This window comes from Rhinopithecus roxellana, chromosome 7 (assembly GCF_007565055.1).
Source record: "Rhinopithecus roxellana isolate Shanxi Qingling chromosome 7, ASM756505v1, whole genome shotgun sequence".
In the NCBI taxonomy this organism is placed as follows: Eukaryota; Metazoa; Chordata; class Mammalia; order Primates; family Cercopithecidae; genus Rhinopithecus; species Rhinopithecus roxellana.
The window spans coordinates 25,412,955-25,438,784 of NC_044555.1; the positions used below are offsets into that span (position 1 = coordinate 25,412,955).

Consider the following 25,830-nt stretch of genomic DNA (forward strand, 5'->3'; position numbering starts at 1 on the left):
TTAATTAATGGGAATTAACAACAAATACTTAACAATTGATCCTTGTAGTCCTTGGTTAACCACGGGGGCAGGGCGAGTTAGGCATTACTGAAACAATGAAGGTTAGTTACTGATAGGCCTCCTACGGAATATACAGTCTGATCTAGAGGCCTACAATATATCCATGGCAATGATGACACCTGTTGAATCTCTCTGTAAATCATAGGAACAACAGTGATGTTTGGACTGCTAGGTTTTCTGGTTACCATGGAAATGAGGGTGCCGGTTACAATTCTGTGTAATCATGCAGAGCCTAAGGTGTGATGCACCCCCTCCTCCCCCACCCCGTTTGTAACCATGACCAAAGAGTTGACTATTTCATTTGCGTTTCCCGAGTAGCCCCAGCAACAGGAGAAGCACCTAGAAATCTGATTAAGTGTGTGGTGTCAGGATGCAAGCCCTAAAAAGGAAGTGTGAAAAAAGAAACATGGCGGGGCACTTTTTCAGCAGGAAAAGGCCAAATCTATTACATTGAATACAATGACATTGTTACTCTTGCTTCTTGCACAGGCGCAGTGCAGGACTGCTCCGAGCACGCCTACGCGCGCATTTTCTCCCCTTCTTCTCCCTCTTTCCACTTTCCTCTCCCATTTTCTCCTCTCCTTTCCCCCTCCCACCACTTAGTCTTTGAGTCTTTCAGTTAGTTCGTTTATGTCTCTCCTTCCGACCCCCAGCCCCAGCTCCTCTCCTTTTCCTTTTCCCCCTCCCCCTTTCCTTTTCCGTCTCACGCGCCAGGCCGCTTGCACATGCGCATTAGGTACAGAGCCTCGCTCTTTGTCCCCATCTGTCGTTCACACGAACGCAAGCCTTTGGCATTCGGCAGCCAATAGAATCTAAGAAATGGCGGAAAAATGATTCCGCCTCGGGAGATAAACCTTGATTGGCAGTTCAGCTAACCAATCGAGAACGCCACTTTGTACCCCTTGGGAGGCACCGAGCTCCGTCGTCTCGTTTCCGGCGGTCGCGCGCTCTTTTCTCGGGACGGGAGAGGCCGTGTAGCGTCGCCGTTACTCCGAGGAGAGACCAGTCGGTAGAGGGTGAGTTTTGAGACATCTTGGTTCTTGTTTGTGAGGGTAGTGGGATTTCTTGGAACAATCAGCGAAAGAAGAGGCTAGGGCGAAGCTAGGTTTGGAGGGAGGATGGCGGTTCCGAGGCCCCTTGAGGCCTTGTCTCCGCCGCCACACTACCTTCTCAGCCCACCCGCGGGGGCCCACCTCTCTTAACTCGCTTCGCATCGGGCTTTCCCCGTTTTCGTTCCCGCCGCGTTTCTTTGTGCAACTCATCTCCGAATCTTACCCGTGTCAGTGTAAGTTGCCGGCCTCTGAGCCGCCCTGGGCCCGAGGGTGTGGGGTCTATTATGAGAGATCACTGAAGTCGTGGTTGGTTGGAGGAGGAGGCGCTTTGTCAGGCGCTCCTCCTCTCGGCCCCGCGAGGCCATTAATTCAGAATGGGCAAATGGGGCCCCTCGAGCGATATTTCTTTGTCAAAACTCTTAGTTGGAAAGTTCCTCTGCATATCCAGAGCCCACCGCTTTCGTAGTCTGATTTCTGTATGCCCTTTTTCTAGTCTTACCGCCTGGCTCCTTGACGCATTTATATAGCATCACTTTTTAAAATGAAACTTAAATTTATGGATTTCGCATCGAGTATTTTATTTTCCAGATTGAGAAACTCTTACCATAACCTGACACGTTTCTTTGTGTTTTTAACAGAGAAGTCGAGGTTAGAGAGAACTGGGAGGCACTTTGCTGTCTTTAATCGAAGTTGAGGTAGGTGTAAGGGATGGGGTTGCCAGACAAAACACGGGGCACCCAGTTGAATTAGAATTTCACATACACAACCAATTATTTTTAAGTATACGTTGCATAGTTTCAATTAAATTTGAAATTCAAATTTAATTGTGGGTTGTGTGTTTTATTTGCTAAATCTGACAACTCTAGTGGGGGGGGGGGCCTGGCTGTATTTATACTGTGTCTTTGTCCACCTTCCTTGTTATTAAGTGAAAAATCCTAAGAAACTCTTAGCAAAGGACCTTAGTTCATTTCAGGCTGGCCATCCAGGCGGCCATCTCAGTCTCGTAAATTTATACCAGATTTAGATTTCAGATATGTGTGATACAGTGTTTGGTCCTGTACCTGAACATTTGTTCAATTGTAACATGCCCAGTAGTTAGTCTTTCTCAACCAGCAATACGTATTTTCTCTCAAAATTCTTCATCAGGATTATTAGTCTCAGGAACACATAAGTAGATAGAAATCGTTGCTGCTGATGTTTGCGCTGTGTTCACTTTTCAGAGGCCCGGTATTTAGGCGACAGTGAATTTATTACTCTGAAGAGGGCTCTGCACATATTTCCAAATTATATTGGTGGTCATGAGAAGTAGGTGATAGGAAGAAATACTTCTCGAGCTACTTGCTACTTGGTAGGCACTGTTCTAGGTGCTATATACAGTATGACAGTCTTCACTAGTGCATTCCATCTTGGGCCTCTCCGGGGCCAGGGGAAGAGAGATGTTTAACACCTGGAACCCAAATAGGAAAAGATTTGATTCTGATGCCCACCTTACCCCATCCCCAGCTGTTTCCAGGGTGGACTTTAGATTTTGTATGTTTTAACTTCCTGCTTTTGTATCTTATTTTTTAAAACACTATTTCCTTTTTTTTTTTTTTTTTAAAGGTATCTCATTTGCCATGAAACTGCTACACCTGCTTGTGGCATTTAAAATCCTTACAACTTTTTGAGAAAACGATGTTGCACTATGTGGCAAGGGTCACAGGGCAGATTCTATTTTTAAGAATTTATCCTATGGAAATAATTAAATGGAAATAAAACTGAAAGCCAGAAGACATTTACTGCAGCATTGTAATAGGAAAAGCCAAAAACAACACCTATAGTAGGGTGTAGTTTAGTAAATTAAATTAGTACATCCTGGGGAACTTTATATAGTCATTAAAAATTACAATTATGTTGACGTTAGCAGAAATTAGGAAACTCTGAATATACAAGGGTGCATTATCAGTTACCGAAATGATAACGTATGTCTAAATAAGCAAGAATGGAAAATTGTGGGAGGAATATTTAATCATATGTCCAAAGATTTAGCCATGAGCATTGATTATGATGGTGAAAAATAAGAAGCAACCCAGGTGTCCAACACAATAGGGACTTGGTTGACAACTGAATGCTGTGTCCGTTAACGTAAAAGATTTAATGACGTGAAACTGTTTATGATACATCATAAAGTGGAAGAAACAGGTTACAGAATAGTTTTTATCATACCTCATTCAAATACCTAAATTAATGATTAGAAGGATATACCAACATGTTAACAGTGACTCTTTTTAGTGGCAGGTCTGGATTTTTATATTTGTATTTTTATTTATTTTAGTTTTTCTAAATTTTCTATATTAATACATTTTGTAATAAGTATCTGATTGTAATTTCTGTTTAAAAATTTTTAAATAGAATTTTAAATTGTAATTTTTGATACCTTATAACATTAATGAGAAACATAAAATTGATTAAATGATATAAATGTGAAAATTTAAATCTTTAAATGTGAAATGTCAAATATTGTGAGGTTTATTACCATCTGCCTCCTTCCACTCCCTATCCACTTTACCTTCCTCCTCCGTTTTATTTTCCCATAGCACTTACCTCTTCTTAAGTACTATATAATTTACTTATATATATTGTCTCTCACTAGAAGTAAGCTCTGTAGGCAAGAAACTGCTTTGTTCACTGATGCACTCTAACCATCTGGAATAGTGCCTAGCAAATGGTAGGCATTCACTGAATATTTTTTGAATGAAATCGTGAATTGAAAAATTATCAGTAACCTACAAGCAATGCAGTTTTCATTTTTGCCTACCTTCTGTTCCTTGTCTATATTCACATCTTTAAAATAAAAAAAAAAAAACCCTTTCCCCGTTAGAGTATCAGACATACTCGTGTTTATGTGGTCTTCATAATTTTTAATGCTGTGAATATTCTATTGTATAGATGTACCATAATTTTCATGAAAACCTTTCCCCTAATTTTGGAAATTTAAGTCATTTTTGTTATTTTGTTACCATAAAGGCCATTACAGTGAACATTTTCACCAGTGTAGTTTTCAGTTTTAAAATTATTAGGATAAATTTCCAGGAGTAGAATTTCCGAATTAAAGACTATGAATGAACATCTTGATAGCTCTTGTTAACTGTTGTCTTACTAAACTTTTGGATACAGAATTTGGTAATTGCATTGATGTTTTCAGTTTTGGTGGGATGTGACATAAAATGGATTAGGAATGTTTTTATACACATGAAAGTATTCCCATATATACTCATCGTCAAAATCAGTAGTTATCAAGCCTGTGTCACCTTTCTTTCATCTGAGAAATATAATTTTCTGTGTTTGTTATGTTTTGAGACAGACTCTGTTGCCCAGGCTGGAGTGCAGTGGCACCATCTTGGCCTACTGCAGTCTCCGCCTCTCAGGTTCAAGTGATGCTCCTGCCTCAGCCTCCTGAGTAGCTGGGATTACAGATGCCCACCACCATGCCCAGCTAATTTTTGTGTTTTTGGTATAGACGGGGTTTCACCATGTTGGTCAGGCTGGTCTTGAATTCCTGACCTCAAGCAAGCAGTCCACCCTTGGCCTCCCAAAGTGTTGGGATTACTGGTGTGAGCCACCACGCCCAGCCAATTTTATTTTTTGTTTTTTGTGTTTTGTTTTGTTTTTGAGATAGTCTCAATCTGTCGCCCAGGCTGGAGTGCAGTGGTGTGATCTCGGCTCACTGCAATCTTTCTCTCCCGGGTTCAAGTGATCCTCCCACTTCAGCCTCCCAAGTAGCTGGGATTACAGGTGCACACCGCCATGCCTGGCTAATTTATTTATTTATTTTATTTTTATTTTTGAGACGGAGTCTAGGTCTGTTGCCCAGGCTGGAGTGCAGTGGGGCGATCTCAGCTCACTGCAACCTCCGCCTCCCGGGTTCAAGTGATTCTCCTGCCTCAGCCTCTCGAGTAGCTGGGATTACAGGCGCCCACCACCACTCCCAGCTAATTTTTGTATTTTTAGTAGAGACAGGATTTCACTGTGTTGGCCAGGCTGGTCTCAAACTTCCTGACCTCATGATCCGCTCACCTCGGCCTCCCAAAGTGCTGGGATTACAAGCATGAGCCACTGTGCCCAGCCTAATTTTTGTATTTTTAGGAGAAATGGGGTTTCACTATGTTAGCAAGGCTGGTCTTGAACTCCTGACCTCAAAATGATCCACCCACTTCCGCCTCCCAAAGTGCTGTGATTACAGGCGTGAGCCGCCGTATCCTACCTAATTTTCTTTATTTTTATTTGTTTATTTTTTGAAGTGGAATCTTGCTCTGCTGCCCAAGCTTGAGTGCAGTGGCGCGATCTCAGCTCACTGCAACCTCCACCTCCTGGGTTCAAGCAATTATCTTGCCTCAGCCTCCTGAGTAGCTGGGACTACAGGCGCCCGCCGCCACGCCTGGCTAATTTTTGTATTTTTAGTAGAGACGAGGTTTCACCATGTTGGCCAGGCTGGTCTCGAGCTCTTGATCTTTGTGATCCGCCTGCCTCAGCCTCCCAAAGTGCTGGGATTATAGGTGTGAGCCACCGCAGCCAGCCAATTTTCTCTTATTTCAGAGGAAGCATATAGTATTAATGCGATGCTCATAGAAGTCCTTTTCTGCATCTTTTCTTCAGCTAAATTATTACTAGAGCGTCTTGTGTTTGAGAGAATGGATTTAGGTTTGATGTCCTTTTAATTCCTGGAGAACCGTCCTTGAATAAGGAAGACTGTCCTCAGTTTGTTAACCTGATCAATTTGAAAATTTTCATTTTAAAACTCCACTTTTGAATTCAGTCTGGATTATACCAATAATCTTGGTTTTTTTCTTTATTTATTTTTATTTATTTATTTATTTTGAGACGGAGTTTCGCTCCTGTTGCCCAGGCTGGAGTGCAGTGGCCATGATCTCGGTCCACTGCAACCTCTGCCTCCCAGGTTCAAGCGATTCTCCTGCCTCATCCTGCCGAATAGCTGGGATTACAGGCATGTGCCACCACGCCTGGCTAATTTTTGTATTTGTAGTAGAGACGGGGTTTCTCCATGTTGGTCAGGCTGGTCTTGAATTCCTGACCTCGGGTGATCCGCCTACCTTGGCCTCCCAAAGTGCTAGGATTACAGGTGTGAGCCACCGTTCCCGGCCTGTTTATTTTTGAGACCAAGTCTCACTCTGCTGCACAGGCTGGAGTGCAATGGCAGCATCTCTGCTCACTGCAATCTCAGCCTCCTGGGTTCAAGCAGTTCTCCTGCCTCAGCCTCCCAAGTAGCTGGGACTACAGGTGCACACTACCACACCTGGCTAATTTTTTGTTTTTGGTAGAGACAGCGTTTCACCATGTTGGCCAGGCTGGTCTCAAACTCCTGACCTCAGGTGATCTGGTCTGCCTCAACCCCCCAAAGTACTGGGATTACAGGCATGAACCGCCGTGCCCAGCCTATTTTCTTCATTTTTTTGAGATAGGGTCTCATTTTGTTGCCTAGGCTGGAGTGCAGTGTTATGATTTGCCTCACTGCAACCTCCTCTTCCTGGGCTCAAGTGATTGTCCAGCCTCAGCCTCCCAAATAGCTGGGACTACAGGCGTGAGCCACTGCACCTGGCCTCCCCTCCCCCCTACCTTTTTTTTTTTTTTTTTTTTTTAAATAGAGACTGAGTGTTGCTATGTTGCCCATGCTGGTCTCCTGGGTTCAAGCCATCTTCGCACCTCGGCCTCCCAAAGTGCTGGGATTACAGGCCTGAGCCACCATGCTGGCTTTGTTTTTTTTTTTATTTCAACATTTGGGAGCACAGAACACTTGTTTTCTTTTTGATCTTATGTTGATTTTTAAATGATAGAATTTATTATTTTTATTTTTTTAATTTATTTATTTTTCTTGAGATAGGATCTCATTCTCCCTGCCCAGGCTGGAATACAATGGCATGATCACAGCTCACTGCAGCCTCAGCCTCTCAAGTAGCTGGAACTACATGAATGTGCTATCATGCCTAATTTTTTTATACATATTTTTTGTAGAGGTGGGGTTACTATGTTGCCCAGGCTGGTCTCTAACTACTGGGCCCAAGCAGTCCTCCCATCTAGACCTCCCAAATTGCTGGGATTACAGATGTGAGCCACTGTGCCCATCCTGTTTATCTTTTCTCCTTTTATTTATTTATTTTTGTTTGTTTGTTTTTGTTTTTGTTTTTTTTGAAACAGTTTCGCTCTTATGCCCAGGCTGGAGTGCAATGGCACAATCTCGGCTCACTGCAACCTCCGCCTCCCAGGTTCAAGTGATTCTCCTGCCTCAGCCTCCTGAGTAACTGGGACTACAGGCATGTGCCACCATGCCCCACTAATTTTTGTATTTTTAGTAGAGATAGGGTTTCACCATGTTGGTGAGGCTGTTCTTGCACTCCTGACCTCAGCTGATCCACTGGCCTCGGCCTCCCGAAGGGCTGGGATTACAGGCGTGAGCTGTCTCGCCTGGCCTGTCTTTATGTTTGCTTTTATTGGTTTAGTAGTCATTTGTCTTTCCGTTGTGATTAATAAATATTTAGAGTGTGTACCGTATGCCAGTAGTGAGCCAGCATTTTCACATGTTTATTCTCATAGCCTCTTTGAGAGCGGTATTATCATCCCCTTTAGAACAGCTGAAGAAACAGGTACAGAATAATTTACTGGTAAGTAGTACACAATTGAGAAACACAATTCAAACCTAAGGATGCGTAACCTCACAGCCCATACTTGTACCACTGTTACTTACACAGTATGTACTGTGGGCTAGGATTGGTAGGTGCCAGAGAAGATAAGACTTTACTAGTCTTTGTCCTTGTGATAACCAGAATCTATTTCAATCATTTTGTTTTTATAGTGTGCCTAAATGTGTGATGGGGCCAGTTTTTAAGAGTAGATTCTTTTGGAAAAGTAGTTTTCTATTAAGGTATAGTATTGAACTAGGAAGTTCCTTAAGCCATTCTAGTACAAACTGTCCTCATCCAGTACTCATTTAGTTTTTATGTGCAGTATAACTGCTAATGCCTGGTTGTTTTTAGATTTTTGTTTTTATTTTATTTTTTTCAGATAGGGTCTTGCTCGGTTGCCCAGGCTGGAGTGCAGTGGCACAGTCATGGCTTGTTACAGCCTCTAACTCCTGGGCTCAAGTGATCCTCCAGCTCCAGCCTCCTGAGTAGCTGAGCTACTGAGTAGTGTTTTTTTGTTTTGTTTTGTTTTTTGGAGACAGAGTCTCGCTCTGTACCAGGCTGTAGTACAGTGGTGCGATCTCGGCTTACTGCAGCCTCCGCCTCCCAGGTTCAAGCGATTCTCCTGTCTCACTCAGCCTCCTAAGTAGCTGGGATTACAGGCACCTGCTATCATGCCTGGCTAGTTGTTGTATTTTTAGTATAGATGTGGTTTCACCATGTTGGCCAGGCTTGTCTCAAATCCCTGACCTGGTGATCCACCCACCTCGGCCTCCCAAAGTGCTAGGATTACAGGCTTGAGCCACGCACCCAGCCTGCCTGGGTCATTTTTAAATGTTTTTGTAGAGATGAGGTCTCGTGGTATTGTCTAGGCTGGTCTTGAATTCCTGGGCTCAAGTGATCCTCCCACCTCAGCCTCCCAAGTACCTGGAACCACAGGCGTGTGCCACCACACCCAGCTAATTTTTGTATTTTTTTTGGTAGAGATGAGCCATGTTGCCCAGGCTGATCTCAAACACCTGGACTCAAGCAGTCCTCCCACCTCTGCCTCCCAAAGTGTTGGGATTATAGGCATGAGCCACTGCACCTGGCCTTTTTCTTTATTTTTTCCTTTTTTGTTTGATTTTTACTATATTTTGTAACCTCCAGAACGCAAGATTTTTTTTTTAACATAGTTTCCATATACAACACTGATAGATTTTTGAATTGTTGTTCTTTTTTTTTTTTTTGAGACGGAATCTCGCTCTGTCACCCAGGCTGGAGTGCTGTGGCCGGATCTCAGCTCACTGCAAGCTCCGCCTCCCGGGTTCACGCCATTCTCCTGCCTCAGCCTCCCGAGTAGCTGGGACTACAGGCGCCGCCACCTCGCCCGGCTAGTTTTTTGTAGTTTTTAGTAGAGACGGGCTTTCACCGTGTTAGCCAGGATGGTCTCGATCTCCTGACCTCGTGATCTGTCCGTCTCGGCCTCCTAAAGTGCTGGGATTACAGGCTTGAGCCACCGCGCCCGGCCGAATTGTTGTTCTTTGTCATAGTTGTTCAAAGTAACCAATTGTTTGCCTCTGGCAAAAGCCAGAGCACCAAAGGTGATGAATTACATATAAGTCATCAGGAAGGTGGCTGATGGTGTTATTAGTACTGAATTAATTTATTAGTCTACTTTTTCTTTGTAGGGTGCAAAAATGCAGAGTAATAAAACTTTTAACTTGGAGAAGCAAAACCATACTCCAAGAAAGCATCATCAACACCACCACCAGCAGCAGCACCACCAGCAGCAACAGCAGCAGCCGCCACCACCACCAATACCTGCAAATGGGCAACAGGCCAGCAGCCAAAGTGTGTATATGCTAGGTGATGGAGTAGAAATAGATTCCCTCTGGGAATGATTTCTTGGTTTTTAGATTAGTTTCTTGGGCTTATAAGGGAATAGATAGACCTTTATGGCACACCTTTGTTCTTTTTTCTCTTTACCTCTTAATACTTCTTATGATGGAAAAGGCTGATTTTCCGAAACCAAGGAGCAAACATGTATGACAGCAGTTGAGTACAGGTTGCTCTGCTGTGTTGACACATTCTACTGCTAAACAGATGTTTGCATGTTTTACCTCAGCGTGGTTCTTAGGGGTAGTCATCAGATGACTGGTAGTTAAAAAGAATATAGAAAAGTCTTTAAGGCTTAAATGGAGGAGTCTGGTACTGAGTACTGTACTTATAGCCTTGAGCCTGTACCAGCTCATTGTGAAAAGTCTTTAAGTATATGTCCCCGTTTGAGTACCAATTGTGTGCCTCTAAGACTAGAACCAATCCCAACTTTATTTCCAGAGATTACTATAAAGAATTGCTCTTTCATAACTCATCATTCCGTTGCCCCCAGCCTGAAAGAATGGGAACTGTTAAGGTTATGAAAATTGGTGAGAGATTAGGAAAATGGAACCGTTACTTTGTTTTGTTTTTGTTTTTGTTTTTATTTTCATTTTATTTTTGTTTGTTTGTGTATTCTCATCTGAAGGTACGTTTTGAATGTTAAAAATCTGATCCCTTGTAACATAGGGCTCCTTCCTTGAATTACTTAATTTTTCTCTTTGGCCAGTAGCGCCTATATTTTTCTCTCTCTTGCTTAGTCCAGCTTGACTTCTGGCCTGTCATAGAGATGTTCAGATGTCCTTGCAGATCTCTGCATACTGCTTTCACATTCTAAGGCACAATATACTCATAAGTGGTTAGGTTGCCTTGGGAAATGGTGTTTGCATTTTCTACAACAATTAATGTTTCCTAATCTAGCAGTGGTTATAGGTCTTTGAGGATACAGCTGTAATTCTATTTTCCCAGTCTTTTAAGTGACTGTGTGTCTTCTCTCAGATGAAGGCTTGACTATTGACCTGAAGAATTTTAGAAAACCAGGAGAGAAGACCTTCACCCAACGAAGCCGTCTTTTTGTGGGAAATCTTCCTCCCGACATCACCGAGGAAGAAATGAGGAAACTATTTGAGAAATATGGAAAGGCGGGCGAAGTCTTCATTCATAAGGATAAAGGATTTGGCTTTATCCGCTTGGTGAGCAACTGTTGGCTTTGAGGCATGTGCTCTAAAGGTGGGGAAGCTGAAGAATAATAGATATGCAAAAATAGGCAGTGGAAATGATTCTCAGATGATTTGTTCATTAAAAGCTTGTTGATGAAACAACCACCAAAATGGCACATTTTAATTTTTCCTCATTGGTTTTGTTTCAAGGATAACAGGTTTTTTTGCCTAGGATACTGGAGTTAAAGTATGCCCTTTTGAGACGGAGTATCACTCTTGTCGTCCAGGCTGGCGTGCAGTAGTGGGATCTCAGCTCACTGCAACCTCCACCTCCTGGGTTCAAGTGATTCTCCTGCCTCAGCCTCCTGAGTAGCTGGGATTACAGGCATCTGCGACCACGCCCAGCTAATTTTTGTATTTTTGGTAGAGACGGAGTTTCACCATTTTGGCCAGGCTGGTCTTGAGCTCCTGACCTCAGGTGATCCACCCACCTTGGCCTCTCAAAGTGCTGAGATGACAGGCGTGAGCCACCACACCTGGCTGGAACTTTTTTTATTTTAATTAGGAAATTTCAAGCATAGAGAAGTAGACAGAATAATAACCTGCACATATGCATTGTATAGCTTCAGTAATTATCAAGTTGTGGTTAATTTTGTTTTATCTATACCCTTCCCCTATTTGGTCCCCCCATGATCAAGAGATGGGTGTCTCACCCTGTTGCCTTGGCTGGACTTGAATTCCTGAGCTTAAGCAATTCTCTGTCCTCAGCCTCCTGAGTAGCTGGGACAGTAGACACGCACCACGGTGTCTGGTTTATTTGTATCTTAAACTTTTTTTTTTAAATTGAATTAGCCAGACATGGTGTGTGTCTGTAGTCCTAACTACTCAACTAGGCTAAGATGAGAGGGTTGATTGAACCTAGGAGTTCGAGATTACAGTGAGCTATGCTCATAGCACTGCACTTCAGCCTGGGTGATAGAGTGAGACCCAGTCTCTTAAAAAAAAATTAGTGATGGTAAAACAAACATAACATAAAATTTACCATCTTAACCATTTGTAAGTGTAGACATTATTTTAAAATCTGTTTCGATTTAGGGAAGGTATATGAGAGGAAAATATTTCTAGACATTATCTACCTCCATAAATGGAAGAGAATAATGTGACAGCAGGATCACTGAGTGGGGTGGTCAGAACTGGTTTTCATTCCAGTCTGCCACTAACTATACTATATAGGCAAGTCATTTTTCTCTGTGTATCAGATTTCTCTTTAGTAATATGAAAGGGATCCTATCAAGGTTCCTGGTTCCAAAGAGGCTTCTTGGAGGATATACGTGATTCTGGTACATCCCTAGCAAAAATTAGACTGAGCACGATGGCTCATGCCTGTAATCCCAGCACTTTGGAAGGCCAAGGTGGGCGGATCACTTGAGGTCAGGAGTTTGAGGCCAGCCTGGCCAACATGATGAAACCCTGTCTCTACTAAAACTACAACAATTAACTGGACATGGTGGTAAGCGCCTGTAATTCCACCTGCTCAGGAGGCTGAGGCAGAATCGCCTGAACCTGGGAGGCAGAGGTTGCAGTGAGCTGAGATCGCTCCACTGCATTCCAGTCTGGGCGAAACAGCAAGACTCCATCTCGGAAAAAAAAACTAAAATATTCTGGGTGATTTTAGGGTAGTCTTTGTGTTTTTGTTTTTTTGAGACAGAGTTTCACTCTGTTGCCCAGGCTGGAGTGCGGTGGCGTGATCTTGGCTCACTGTAACCTCCACCTCCCAGTGTCAGGCGATTTTCCTGCCTCAGCCTCTGGAGTAGCTGGAACTACCGGTGCTTTCTACTGCACCCAGCTAATTATTTGTATTTTAGTAGAGACGAGGTTTCACTGTATTAGCCAGGATGGTCTCAATCTCCTGACCTTGTTATCCACCTGCCTCGGCCTCCCAAAATGCTGGGATTACAGGCGTGAGCCACCGTACCCAGCCAATGGTCTTTGTTTTCTGGATGATCTGTTGTCACTTGGGAGAATAATACCTATGAAATTGATAACCACCTAAGTGTTATTAACTTCTAGGATTACATGTGATTTATTGCAAGGCCATCAGAAGCAAACTAGGGTGGCCAAAGAGCTGAAGCACACAGTTCTTTCACTTCTGTTTCTTTGTATGGTTGTTTGTTTTTCGGGGGAGATACTTTGTTATTGAACTATACTGTTTTAGACTGTTGATGGCTGCTAAGGTATTCTTTGTCAAACTGAGTTATTCTAATTTTCCTCTGCTTCCTAGGAAACACGAACCCTAGCGGAGATTGCCAAAGTGGAGCTGGACAATATGCCACTCCGTGGAAAGCAGCTGCGTGTGCGCTTTGCCTGCCATAGTGCATCTCTTACAGTTCGAAACCTTCCTCAGTATGTGTCAAACGAACTGCTGGAAGAAGCCTTTTCTGTGTTTGGCCAGGTAGAGAGGGCTGTAGTCATTGTGGATGATCGAGGAAGGCCCTCAGGAAAAGGCATTGTTGAGTTCTCAGGGAAGCCAGCTGCTCGGAAAGCTCTGGACAGATGCAGTGAAGGCTCCTTCCTGCTAACCACGTAAGTGGGGGTCATTTTCAGACACAGACCTTAGATTGCTAATTCCTTCCATGGTCTGGAAAGTTAGCCTCTAGTAACCACATTTCTATGTCTAAAGACTTTTGGTCAGCCGGGCATGGTGGCTGACACCTATAATCCCAGCACTTTGGGAGGCCGAGGCAGGCAGATCACCTGAGGTCAGGAGTTCAAGACCAGCCTGGCCAGCATGGTGAAACACTGTCTCTATTAAAAATACAAAAAATTAGCCGGGCATGGTGGCATGTGCCTGTAGTCCCAGCTACTTGGGAGGCTGAGGCAGGAGAATCGCTTGAACCCAGGAGGCAGAGGTTGTAGCAATCAGATCACGCCACTGCACTCCAACCTGGGCAACAGAGTGAAACTGCCTCAAAGAAATAAATAAATAAAAGGCCAGGCATGGTTGATCACAAGGTGAGGAGATCAAGACCATCCTGGCCAACATGGTGAAAACCCGTCTCTACTAAAAATACAAAAATTAGTTCGGTGTGGTGGCACACACGGGTAGTCCCAGCTACTCGGGAGGCTGAGGCAGGAGAATCACTTGAACCCGGAAGGCGGAGGCTGCAGTGAGCCAAGATTGGGCCACTGCACCCCAGCCTGACAACAGAACAAGACTCTGTCTCAAAAAAAAAAAAAAAGACTTTTGGCCGATGTGGGTGGATCACGAGGTCAGGAGATCGAGACCATCCTGGCTAACACGGTGAAACCCCATCTCTACTAAAAAATACAACATATTAGCCGGGCATGGTGGTGGGCACCTGTAGTCCCAGCTACTCGGGAGGCTGAGGCAGGAGAATGGTGCGAACTCGGGAGGTGGAGCTTGCAGATTGCGCCACTGCACTCCAGCCTGGGCGATGGAACAAGACTCTGTATCAAAAAAAAAAAGACGTTTGGTATTAGGCTGGGTGCGGTGGCTCACGCCTGTAATCCTAACACTTTAGGAGGCTGAGGCGAGTGAATCACGAGGTCCTGAGTTTGAGAGCAGCCTGGACAAGGTGGTGAAACCCCATCTGTACTAAAAATACAAAAATGTGGGCGCCTGTGATCCCAGCTACTCGGGAGGCTGAGGCAGGAAAATCGCTTGAACCCGGGAGGCAGAGGTTGCAGTGAGCCGAGATCACGCCACAGCACTCTAGCCTGGGCGACAGAGCAAGACTCTGTTTCAAAAAAAAAAAAAGACTTGGTACTAAGTGAGCTTTCTCATATATATTTTTGCTATAATCTTACATTAATAGAAGTGGGATGATGATTATGAAAATTAACTTTTTAGTCACTCGGTACGTTTTAATTTAATTAGTGTTAACTCTCTCCTTACTTTGAAGTTTTAGAGCTCTGAAAAGTTGGTTTGTGCATGCAATATCTCTTAGTGTTTACCACAAGTCATTTCTCAGATTGTCTGTAGATGTTCAGGCTGCACTTAAGTACTGCATCTACCTACTTGGAATATCTTTGAGACTGTGTTCAGAGATCTGAGGCCTGATTTCTCCTATCAACCCCAGATTTTGTTTTTTTGTTTTTTTGTTTTTTTTTGAGACAGAGTCTCACTCTGTATTCCGGGCTGGAGTGCAGTGGCGCAATCTTGGCTCATTTCAACCTCTGCCTCCTGGGTCCAAGCGATTCTCTCCCTCAGCCTCCTGAGTAGCTATTACAGACGTCCGCCACTACACCCAGCTAATTTTTGGTATTTTTAGTAGAGTCAGGGTTTCACCATGTTGGCCAGGCTTGTCTTGAACTCCTGACCTCGTGATTCACCCGCCTCGTCCTCCCAAAGTGCTGGGATTACAGGCATGCGCCACCACCCCTGGCCCAACCCCCAATTTTTTATAATGTCATTAGGTATAAAAACTCCTTCAGAAGTGTTTGTCCAATCCTGAGCCCTAGCTATCATTGTGCCAGTGACATGTGTAGAGAAGAGGCCTGGTGGGGTATGATTTGATTAACACTGAACTTCGTTCTTTCTCCTAGATTTCCTCGTCCTGTGACTGTGGAGCCCATGGACCAGTTAGATGATGAAGAGGGACTTCCAGAGAAGCTGGTTATAAAAAACCAGCAGTTTCACAAGTATGCCATCTTGATAGATTTCCCTATTAGGTGTTTCCTTCTTAAGGAAGCTTATAAAGGGATATGTAAAAGAGGCAGGTCTTTGCTGCACATGTTCACTGGCAGCCATTATCTTGGTCCTCACAAGGAATGCAATACTTAGCTGGGGTAATCCTGGACAAAGTTAGTAACCTAGGAACCTTGCCTATAGGGAACGAGAGCAGCCACCCAGATTTGCACAGCCTGGCTCCTTTGAGTATGAGTATGCCATGCGCTGGAAGGCACTCATTGAGATGGAGAAGCAGCAGCAGGACCAAGTGGACCGCAACATCAAGGAGGCTCGTGAGAAGCTGGAGATGGAGATGGAGGCTGCACGCCATGAGCACCAGGTCATGCTAATGAGACAGGGTGAGTCTAGGCCCGTAAGTTTTAAAGCTGAAAGGACAAAATGACATTTTTAAATGGGTTTCTTTGTATCAATTAGCAGAAAGGCCTGAATCTCTGCTTTTATACTTTGAAATATTTTGCATTGAATTTGGTAGATAAGTAGACTTGGAGATGTGGCAGAGATACTGGATTCTATGAAGAAGGAAATGATAGGTTTGACTTAATTTTGGAATCTGGACACCACAGGTGGCTCCAAAGGAATTATGTCCTCTTTGCTTTCTGGATCTTTATTTGAAGAAAGTCATTAGATCTATATGAAGACAATGAGGAATATTCTTAAGTCTGTTGTTTCTTTAGATTTGATGAGGCGCCAAGAAGAACTTCGGAGGATGGAAGAGCTGCACAACCAAGAGGTGCAAAAACGAAAGCAACTGGAGCTCAGGTAACTTTTCTCGAACCCTTTTTCTCTGACAACTCTAAAAGGTAATGTCTTATTCCTCTTTCCTACTGCCATGCTACCTCATGCATTTATAAATGTGTTGGCAAATATTTCCTGGCTGCTTCTCAGGTTCTTTCTTTGGATTGGAGATGTTTTAGCTGCCCATGGTTCTAGAAGTTACCTGCTAAAAAGAAAGCAGCTGAATACTGGTCTCATGAGGTTTCTTTGGGGGTTGCCTCAGGGCTGGGCACACTTAACAGTGAGTTTCCTGGTGAACTGGGATAGTTTTCAGTAGGCTGGTCTCCTTGGTCGAGTCCCCTGTTAACCTACTCAAGTTCTGAAATGCCTCTATCTTAAATATATTGGTGACTCTCTCTAGGCAGGAGGAAGAGCGCAGGCGCCGTGAAGAAGAGATGCGGCGGCAGCAAGAAGAAATGATGCGGCGGCAGCAGGAAGGATTCAAGGGAACCTTCCCTGATGCGGTATATCTCCCATGTGCCCATGATGTGCCAGACCAGTCGTGATAAGACAAACTCACCATGAATTGTCTGCTAGGTTATCAGTTATGACCACTTTTCCCGTGTTGTGAAATAACCCTTTAGAAAAAAGAATTCATAAGGAGAGGTAAGGTTTGAAGAGGAGTTCTTGACTCACAAGCAATATAGGATGAAAAACTGGGTCTGCTGTATTCTGTTTAGACTCACTGACTATGGGAAGAGATACGCAACCTTGGCTAGTCCTCTGCTGTCCTTGCAGTTGTACAAGTTGGACCTTTAGAAGAAATCTCTTCCCCCTTTCACCTCTCTGGAGGCTCTGGCTTGTGTCCTAGTAGCTCTGTGACCTGAATTTGTTGCACAACTAGCAAGGGTTGTGCTCCTCAGCTTGTTCTCAGTGTTCTTTGGATGTGTTATCACTCTATCTACTTCCCTTAGTGTGTGGTCCTTGATGGACTGTGGTAGAATGCACTGCTGTCTTGGACTTTCTTGAGTATTTTTTGTTTTTCAGAGAGAGCAGGAGATTCGGATGGGTCAGATGGCTATGGGAGGTAAGGACTTAGGAGATTAATGGCTCTGATTTCCTTTTTTGTTTGGTCTCTGGTGAACTATGTAGCTTCTGCTACCTACTTTAAGGGGATGACATGCATGTCTTAGCTCAGAGGTCTTGTTGAATTGTTTCCTTTGGCATAGAAAGAGACTAAAAATCTTTATCCCTTGTACTGATCACACTACTCTGCCTTAGGTGCTATGGGCATAAACAACAGAGGTGCCATGCCCCCTGCTCCTGTGCCAGCTGGTACCCCAGCTCCTCCAGGACCTGCCACTATGATGCCGGATGGAACTTTGGGATTGGTAATAAACTGCAAGGCCTTAACAGTAATTCTAAATGGTGGTAGGAGGAGAACAGGCATTGCTTTCGTAGCCCCTGGGGGCCTACCTCAATTTGCTACAGATAGCAACCTTTTTTTTTTTTTTTGAGACAGTGTTTCCCTCTTGTTGCCCAGGCTGGAGTGCAATGGCATGATCTTGGCTCACTGCAACTTTGCCTCCTGGGTTCAAGCGATTCTCCTGCCTCAGCCTCCTGAGTAGTTGAGATTACAGGCATGCGCCACCGTGCCCAGATCATTTTGTATTTTTAGTGGAGACCGAGTTTTACCATGTTGGTCAGGCTATTCTCGAACTCCTGACCTCAAATGATCCGCCCACCTGGGCCTCCCAAAGTGCAGAGACTACCGGCGTGAGCCACCAAGCCCGGCCTAGATAGCAGTCTTCAGGACTGCTGGTATCCATTAAATGTAACCTCAAGGTCTTTATTTTTGAATCTTGGGCAAACTCAGTGTCTATACTTAATCTAGGAGTTAAGTAAATGCCACCGTCTGACTGGCCACTCTGATTGACTATGTTTGTTGGAGGGAAATCAATGAAGGCTAGGCATTATCATATAAAATAGTTGTGAATCCAAATACTTCATGGCTCATGCAGTCCTGGGGTTGTTTTGGTTATGGTGTTAAGATGCCAAAACTGGATAGTTTGGTTTATTGTTTTTTCTTTTTTTTCTTTTTGAGACGGAGTTTTGCTCTTTGTGGCCTAGGCTGGAGTGCGGTGGTGCAATCTTGGCTCACTGCAACCTCTGCCTCCCGGGTTCAAGCGATTCTCCTGCCTCAGCCTCCTTAGTAGCTGGGATTACAGGCATGCGCCACCACTTTTGGGGTTATCCACTAGAGTTCTAAACAGACTTAATCACCCACTCCTACCTACCATCAGGATCCTTGAATAGTTGAATGGAAATAGCCTCCAGTGGAGGGACTCAGATGGGTGGGAAGCTTCCAACAATGGCTCTGTTACAGTGTTGCTCTCTTTTTCTCTTTAAGACCCCACCAACAACTGAACGCTTTGGTCAGGCTGCTACAATGGAAGGAATTGGGGCAATTGGTGGAACTCCTCCTGCATTCAACCGTGCAGCTCCTGGAGCTGAATTTGCTCCAAACAAACGTCGCCGATACTAATAAGTTGCAGTGTCTAGTTTCTCAAAACCCTTAAAAGAAGGACCCTTTTTGGACTAGCCAGAATTCTACCCTGGAAAAGTGTTAGGGATTCCTTCCAATAGTTAGATCTGCCCTGCCTGTACTACTCTAGGGAGTATGCTGGAGGCAGAGGGCAAGGGAGGGGTGGTATTAAACAAGTCAATTCTGTGTGATATATTGTTTAATCAATTCTGTGTAGTGCATTCATGAAGTCTCAAATGTGATTGTTGAGGGCCTGGGGAAACCATGGCAAAGTGGATCCAATTAGAGCCCATTAATCTTGATCATTCCGTTTTTTTTTTTTTGTCCATCTTGTTTCATTTCCTTGCCCCGCTCCTAAGACGGAGTCTCACTCTGTCACCCAGGTTGGACTGTACTGGCACAATCTCAGCTCACTGCAACCTCTGCCTCCCGGGTTCAAGCTTGTCCAGGCTGATCTTGAACTCCTGACCTCATGATCCATCCACCTTGGCCTCCCAAAATGCTGGGATTACAGGGGTGAGCCACAGTGCCCATCCTTACTTTCTTTTCTTTACACTCCCCTAGTCCCAGAGAAACTGCCACATACACCACAAAAACCAAACATCCCCCGATGACCTTAGCCCCATTGCTCCATTCACTCCCAGGTGAGAATTCAGGCAAACGTCCACAAAGGTCACAGGCAATGTGCGTACGGTTCTGTTATATCCCATATATTACCCCTTCATGTCCTAAAGAAGACATTTTCTCTTAGAGATTTTCATTTTAGTATATCTTTAAAAAAAAAAAAATCTTGTGTTAACTTGCCTCCATCTTTTTCTTGGGTGAGGACACCCAGGAATGACCCTTTTGTGTCTATGATGTTGCTGTTCACAGCTTTTCTTGATAGGCCTAGTACAATCTTGGGAACAGGGTTGCTGTATACTGAAGGTCTGACAGTAGCTCTTAGACTCGCCTATCTTAGGTAGTCACGCTGTGCATTTTTTTTCATTGGTGTACTGTGTTTGATTTGTCTCTGATATATTTGGAGTTTTTCTGAGAAATGGAGCAGTAATGCAGCATCAACCTATTAAAATACATTTTAAGCCTTTTAATTTTCTGTGGTGTTTTTGAAGGGGAAAGGAGGGAGGGGAGTTACCTTAGGAGATGAGCAGTAGGCTCTATAAAGGTAATCCTTTAGACCTTTTGATTACAGTATTCATCTAGACAAACATGGGGAGGTGGGGATGAGATGCGTCAAATGGCTGAAGTGGTTGGCAAGGATTAGTGCTGTTGACACTATATGGAAGTAATAATGGAGGAAAGCTGCCCCTTTGAAAGAGGAAGAAAATGGGCTTAACCCTCATTGAGTTGGGGGTGGGGGAGGTCTCAAAATTGGTGTTTGTTTCTTAGCAGCTGCTGCTATGTCCAAGGCTTGGAATTGCCGTGGTGAATCTAAAACTGTCTCAGTAGTGGTGAGCTGACCTCACCCAAGTTCCAAGCTCTACTCTGCCTGATACTTTTTTCCTGAGCCTCAGAGCTAAACTGCCCCTGAGCTCTTTTCTATTGGCTGGAAAGACCAATTGAAGTTCCCTTGCCCATGTTAGGAGGTGTACGCCTCCTGAACTAAAGATAGAAACAGCTGGCCCTTCCAGGCAGCTAAAAGCCTCTAGACTAAGAGGTGTTCCCCATTCGGCAGCCAGACTCCTTGAAATACCCTTTCAGTAATTCTACCAACGCTTCCATGTCTCTACTCTGTCGTAACAAAGGCTGTGGGCAGCACTTTGACCCTAATACCAACCTTCCTGGTAAGTAAATGATCCTGACCTGGCCAGGGGCTCTGCGTGGGTGTTGTGGAGTGGTCAGCTGGGGGGCGGTATGTTTGAGGAGCAGAGAAAGAAACTACCTGCCGTAGTTTAATTGGTCTGAGTGATCTTACAGCCTTTGATGCGTTTTTGTTTTTTTTTTTTGTTTTTCACGTTATGTGGGAAGAAACCATAAATATAAACCCGGGGAAGAGGTGAAAAATTATACTTGGTATAGTTATCTTCCCTTCCTTGATAACTTGTACTGATGTCCACAGATTGCTGTTGCCATCACCCTGGGGTCCCAATCTTCCATGATGCACTTAAGGTGAGGAGTAGGTGAGGGGGGTTAGCAAGAGCATTTCCCAGAAGAGATATACCCAGGAAGCTAAGCTGATCTGGGTCTCTTGTTATCAGGGTTGGTCCTGCTGCCGAAAGCGAACTGTAGATTTCTCTGAGTTCTTAAACATCAAGGTAAATTATTTACATACTTGGATTCTGCCCCCAGTAGAAGGATTCTATCCCTAATCCTTATCTCCTTATCTATACTAGGGCTGTACTATGGGACCACACTGTGCTGAGAAGCTTCCTGAGGCCCCTCAACCTGAAGGCCCTGCTACAAGCAGTTCACTTCAGGAGCAAAAACCTCTGAATGTGATTCCAAAGTCAGCAGAGACCTTGCACCGGGAGAGGCCCAAGTAAAGAGGAGGAGGCCCCTGGAGTTTTCCTATTTTCATGTAGCTTCCTAGGAGTGATTTATGGGTCATTGAGGGCTGGGAACCAGGGACCAGGGATGTGAGGAGGGCCAGATGTCAGGGTTTGGATGGTGTATATCCTGTGCCTTAGGGGAAATTTGTGTCTGGAAATAACGCCCTTTTCTCTAAGGTGGTGTGGGATGATGGGATAGATATCTGAATCAACAGAGTAGATAGGCCGGGCGCGGTGGCTCACGCCTGTAATCCCAGCACTTTGGGAGGCTGAGACGGGCGGATCACGAGGTCAGGAGATCGAGACCATCCTGGCTAACACAGTGAAACCCCGTCTCTACTAAAAATACAAAAAAATTAGCCAGGCATGGTGGTGGGCACCTGTAGTCCCAGCTACTCGGGAGGCTGAGGCAGGAGAATGACGTGAACCTGGGAGGCGGAGCTTGCAGTGAGCCGAGATTGCACCACTGCACTCCAGCCTGGGCAACAAAGTGAGACTCCGTCTCAAAAAAAAACCAACAACAACAACAACAACAGAAAAACAGAGTAGATAGCCCCTCACAAATACATCCTTAGTATATAACACAAAAGGGATTGTTGAGAATGACTTCTCTTTCTAGAAAAGAACTTTAAGATAAATCTCCTATCAAGAAAAGGATGTATTATTGGCAGCCAGGAGACTTCCCAAATTTTGTGGGAATAATAAGAGCAACAGAAGGAAGTCATATTAGGTCCACGATTAGATAAAAGAGGAAGAGGATATGACTCAGTTCTGCAGAGAAAATGGTTAGGTTTAGAGCAACTGAGTAGATGGGTAAGAGAAGTGCTGGGGATTTCTCTAGGGTTCAGGTATTTGGGATGTCCACAGAGATGAAAATTGGCAATGGGTTTGCTACCCAACCTCTCCAACTCTGCCTCACTTTCACCAGGCTTTTTTAATTCCTTTACCATCGGTGGGAGTGTTGGAGCTAGCAATCATAGCTAATGGGTCAGAACTAAATCACCACCCATAACCCCTAGGTCAGAGTTGCCTCTGAAGCTGCTGCCGCTAAATATATCCCAAGCCCTGGAAATGGCATTGGAACAGAAGGAATTAGACCAGGAACCTGGGGCAGGTAGGTGGGTCTTTAGTAGGATCAACTTCATAGACTGGAATTTAGTGGAAGTGCCAATTGAGTGGGGGGATGGATAAGTTCCTGACTCTGTTTCCCTTGCCCAGGACTTGATAGTAGTCTGATCCGGACTGGTTCCAGCTGCCAGAACCCAGGATGTGATGCTGTGAGTGAGAGTTTTGAGGGGCTCAAGCATATGGCTGAGGGATGACTGGGTGTAGATATGAGGCTGAGTAGGATATACCTTAGAATGACCTGGTTCTACTTTATCCTTCTTAGGTTTACCAAGGCCCTGAGAGTGATGCTACTCCATGTACCTACCACCCAGGAGCACCCCGATTCCATGAGGGGTGAGGGAGGGGACTGGGTGGGCTATGAGACAGGTTTCTCCTAATATTTGGTCATAAGATAAATACTGGGGGTGAGAGAATTCAGTTGAATTATCTTCCTACTTTAGGATGAAGTCTTGGAGCTGTTGTGGCATCCAGACCCTGGATTTTGGGGCATTCTTGGCACAGCCAGGGTGCAGAGTTGGTAGACATGACTGGGGGAAGCAGGTAAGCCCCAGTTTTCCTGAACTCTTGATTAGGACCCAATCTCAGAGGTAAATTATCCTCCCTCTCTGTACCACATAGCCAAGCTCCCTGTCTTCTCCCTTTAGTACAGACCAAATAAGATTCTGCTCCTTATCCCTCAACAGCCCAGAGGCTTAGCAATATGAGGTTGTGTTAATCTTTTTGAGACTCTCTGTCTCTTCTCCATATGCATCATGAGAACTCCCCTTGGGCTAAGAATTTATTCTTACCACCTACATTTCACATCTTCTCTTTAGCTCCCAGCATCTTGCCGCCATGATTGGCACCAGACAGATTCCTTAGTAGTGGTGACTGTATATGGCCAGATTCCACTTCCTGCGTTTATCTGGGTGAAGGCCAGTCAAACTGAGGTGAGCAAAGATCTAATGTTGGATGGGAGGATAGTGAATTGGGTGATACTACAATCTCACAGGCAGAGTTGCCATATGCTGTTAACCTGTAGGCTCCATAGTACCCTTAGAGGAAAGGAGAGCTATTAGGTCAGGGCTGTCTGGCCAATCTGTGGATCACACCTCTGACCTGGTTATCTGACGTAATGACCTGTTCTGACCTTCTGGGTTTGTTACTACCCCTGTAATTCTTTTCTCTCAGCTTCATGTCCACATTGTCTTTGATGGTAACCGTGTGTTCCAAGCACAGATGAAGCTCTGGGGGGTAAGTGAAGACCAGGGGGCACAGGAGGGGGAGGCAGATGGGGTGAAAGAGCGGCTAGACTGGAATAGAGGGTGTCTTGAGGGAAGGAGTTGTAGTAGGAAAATAGAGATTTTCTCTTCATTTGCTTTCATTTTCTCTCTCTCTCCTGCTCTTCCTACTTCCCTCTTTCCCTCCCCTCTTCCTTCTCCCTTTTCATCTCTCATTTCTTTCCTCTCTCTCCCTTATTATATTGTCTTATTCCTCCCTTGTCTTTTTTTTCACCTTATTTTTAAAAATTTTTCTCTCATTTGTCACCACTCTACGCTGACCCCAATGCCTTTGATTTCCTCATTCTGTCTTTCTTCTGTTTTCCTTTGCTCCTCCTCAGGTCATAAACGTGGAGCAGAGCTCTGTCTCCTTGATGCCATCTCGGGTTGAAATCTCCCTGGTCAAGGCTGACCCAGGATCCTGGGCCCAGCTGGAGCACCCTGATGCACTAGCTAAGAAGGCTAGGGCAGGGGTTGTGTTAGAGATGGATGAGGAAGAATCTGACGATTCAGATGATGATCTGAGCTGGACAGAGGAGGAGGAAGAGGAGGAAGCAATGGGGGAATAGTGACCAGACAGTTGATGTCTAGATAGGACCTCAATGATTCCCTTAGAATCTTAGAGACCAGGATATTGTTGGCCATGTGGTGTCATTGAGCAGCAGGAAGCTGAAGGAGGGGATAACAAAATTGTCCAAACCATGCTGTTTTTTCCCTTAAATAAATCTTGTATTCTTCAGTTTCACATAGTGTCATTCTCTCACCTCACTATCTAAGATTGTATTTATTACCCCCAACTGTGTGTTCAACACACATTGTGAAAACAAGCACATGCACATTCAATCTATTCCTCACAACCACCAGGTATTTACTGAATACTTCCTATATGCCCAGTTATGTCTTAGGTGGTTTAGAAATATCTGAGAAGCAGAAGACTTACTCATTTCTCTCAACAAAGTAACAACTTGGCTGACAAGTCAAGACCAGTCTACGTGAAATAATAATAAACATTATCAGGTAGTTTAACTGAGTGCTAAATTGTGCAGTACAGTTTTTAAGAACTATAGTTGAAAGAATGGAAAAGTTAATGTGGACGGTAGTGAAAAGGGAAGACTCCATGGAAGAAGTTTTTTTTTTTTTTTTTTCTTTTAGAGACGGAGTCTCTCTCTGTCGCCCAGGCTGGAGAGTGCAGTGGCGCAATCTCAGCTCACTGCAACCTCTGCCTTGCGGGTTCAAGCAATTCTCCTGCCGAGTAGCTAAGACGACAAGCGCTCGCCGCCATGCCCAGCTAATTTGAAATACAGTTTATTTTTTTCTTTGGTTGCTTATACTTTTGATGTCATATCTAAGAAACCATTACCTAATCCAAGGTCATGAACATTTGTCCCTATGTTTTCTTCTAAGAGTTATATAGGGCTGGGTGCGGTGGCTCACGCCTATAATCCCTGCACTTTGGAAGGCTGAGGCAGGTGGATCACCTGAGGTAGGGAGTTCGAGACCAGCCTGGCCAACATGATGAAACCTCTACTAAAACTACAAAAAATTAGTTGGGTATGGTGGCACATGCCTGTAATCCCAGCTACTCAGGAGGCTGAGGCAGGATAATCGCTTGAACCTGGGAGGCGGAGATTGCAGTGAGCCGAGATCACTCCACTGCACTCCAGCCTGGGCAACAAAGAGCAAAAACTCCATCTCCAAAAAAAGTGATATAGTTTTTTAGCTCTTACATTTAGGTCATTGATCATTTTCAATTAATTTTTGTATGTGATGTGAAGTAGGGGTCCAGCCTTATGCTTTTGCATGTGGATGTCCAGTTGTCTCAGTACCATTTGTTGAAAAGACTATTCTTGGCCGGGCGCGGTGGCTCAAGCCTGTAATCCCAGCACTTTGGGAGGCCGAGACGGGCGGATCACGAGGTCAGGAGATCGAGACCGTCCTGGCTAACACGGTGAAACCCCGTCTCTACTAAAAAGTACAAAAAACGGCCGGGCGCGGTGGCTCAAGCCTGTAATCCCAGCACTTTGGGAGGCCGAGACGGGCGGATCACGAGGTCAGGAGTTCGAGATCATCCTGCCTAACACGGTGAAACCCCGTCTCTACTAAAAAAATACAAAAAGCTAGCCGGGCGAGGTGGCTGGCGCCTGTAGTCCCAGCTACTCGGGAGGCTGAGGCAGGAGAATG

The 25,830-nt window shown here is 44.6% G+C and overlaps 2 protein-coding genes across 3 annotated transcripts; both read left to right on the forward strand.

Moving 5' to 3' along the window:
- The first annotated feature begins 798 nt into the window (after nucleotides 1–798).
- Nucleotides 799–19,864, forward strand: NONO (non-POU domain containing octamer binding). Its single transcript, XM_010388334.2, has 12 exons — nucleotides 799–1,076; nucleotides 1,751–1,807; nucleotides 9,457–9,619; nucleotides 10,643–10,836; nucleotides 13,085–13,386; nucleotides 15,370–15,465; nucleotides 15,656–15,852; nucleotides 16,189–16,273; nucleotides 16,650–16,752; nucleotides 17,276–17,315; nucleotides 17,510–17,619; nucleotides 18,639–19,864. Exons 3-12 carry the CDS (start codon nucleotides 9,466–9,468, stop codon nucleotides 18,771–18,773), a joined length of 1,416 nt encoding a protein of 471 aa, XP_010386636.2. The 5' UTR covers nucleotides 799–1,076; nucleotides 1,751–1,807; nucleotides 9,457–9,465; the 3' UTR covers nucleotides 18,774–19,864.
- A 73-nt stretch (nucleotides 19,865–19,937) lies between these two features.
- On the forward strand, nucleotides 19,938–24,394 carry ITGB1BP2 (integrin subunit beta 1 binding protein 2). Of its 2 annotated transcripts, XM_010388335.2 has the most exons (11): nucleotides 19,938–20,557; nucleotides 20,833–20,882; nucleotides 20,972–21,028; nucleotides 21,107–21,252; nucleotides 22,282–22,376; nucleotides 22,481–22,539; nucleotides 22,653–22,723; nucleotides 22,831–22,930; nucleotides 23,206–23,319; nucleotides 23,561–23,623; nucleotides 23,991–24,394. In XM_010388335.2, exons 1-11 carry the CDS (start codon nucleotides 20,494–20,496, stop codon nucleotides 24,216–24,218), a joined length of 1,047 nt encoding a protein of 348 aa, XP_010386637.1. In that variant the 5' UTR covers nucleotides 19,938–20,493; the 3' UTR covers nucleotides 24,219–24,394. The 2 variants fall into 2 exon arrangements, with proteins under 2 accessions (XP_010386637.1, XP_030790262.1); XM_030934402.1 differs by lacking the exons at nucleotides 20,833–20,882; nucleotides 20,972–21,028; nucleotides 21,107–21,252 and having other exon boundaries at nucleotides 19,942–20,557; nucleotides 23,991–24,385.
- Nucleotides 24,395–25,830: the final 1,436 nt, after the last annotated feature.

Bases quoted from the DNA above. Each gene is read 5' to 3' on its own strand.
- NONO (XM_010388334.2), top strand. From the start codon at position 9,466: ATGCAGAGTAATAAAACTTTTAACTTGGAGAAGCAAAACCATACTCCA. The intron at 10,837-13,084 runs GTGAGCAACTGT...TCTGCTTCCTAG, and splicing joins GATTTGGCTTTATCCGCTTG to GAAACACGAACCCTAGCGGA. The intron at 15,853-16,188 runs GTGAGTCTAGGC...TTGTTTCTTTAG, and splicing joins GGTCATGCTAATGAGACAGG to ATTTGATGAGGCGCCAAGAA.
- ITGB1BP2 (XM_010388335.2), top strand. From the start codon at position 20,494: ATGTCTCTACTCTGTCGTAACAAAGGCTGTGGGCAGCACTTTGACCCT. The intron at 22,540-22,652 runs GTGAGTGAGAGT...TATCCTTCTTAG, and splicing joins AGAACCCAGGATGTGATGCT to GTTTACCAAGGCCCTGAGAG. The intron at 22,931-23,205 runs GTAAGCCCCAGT...TCTTCTCTTTAG, and splicing joins GACATGACTGGGGGAAGCAG to CTCCCAGCATCTTGCCGCCA.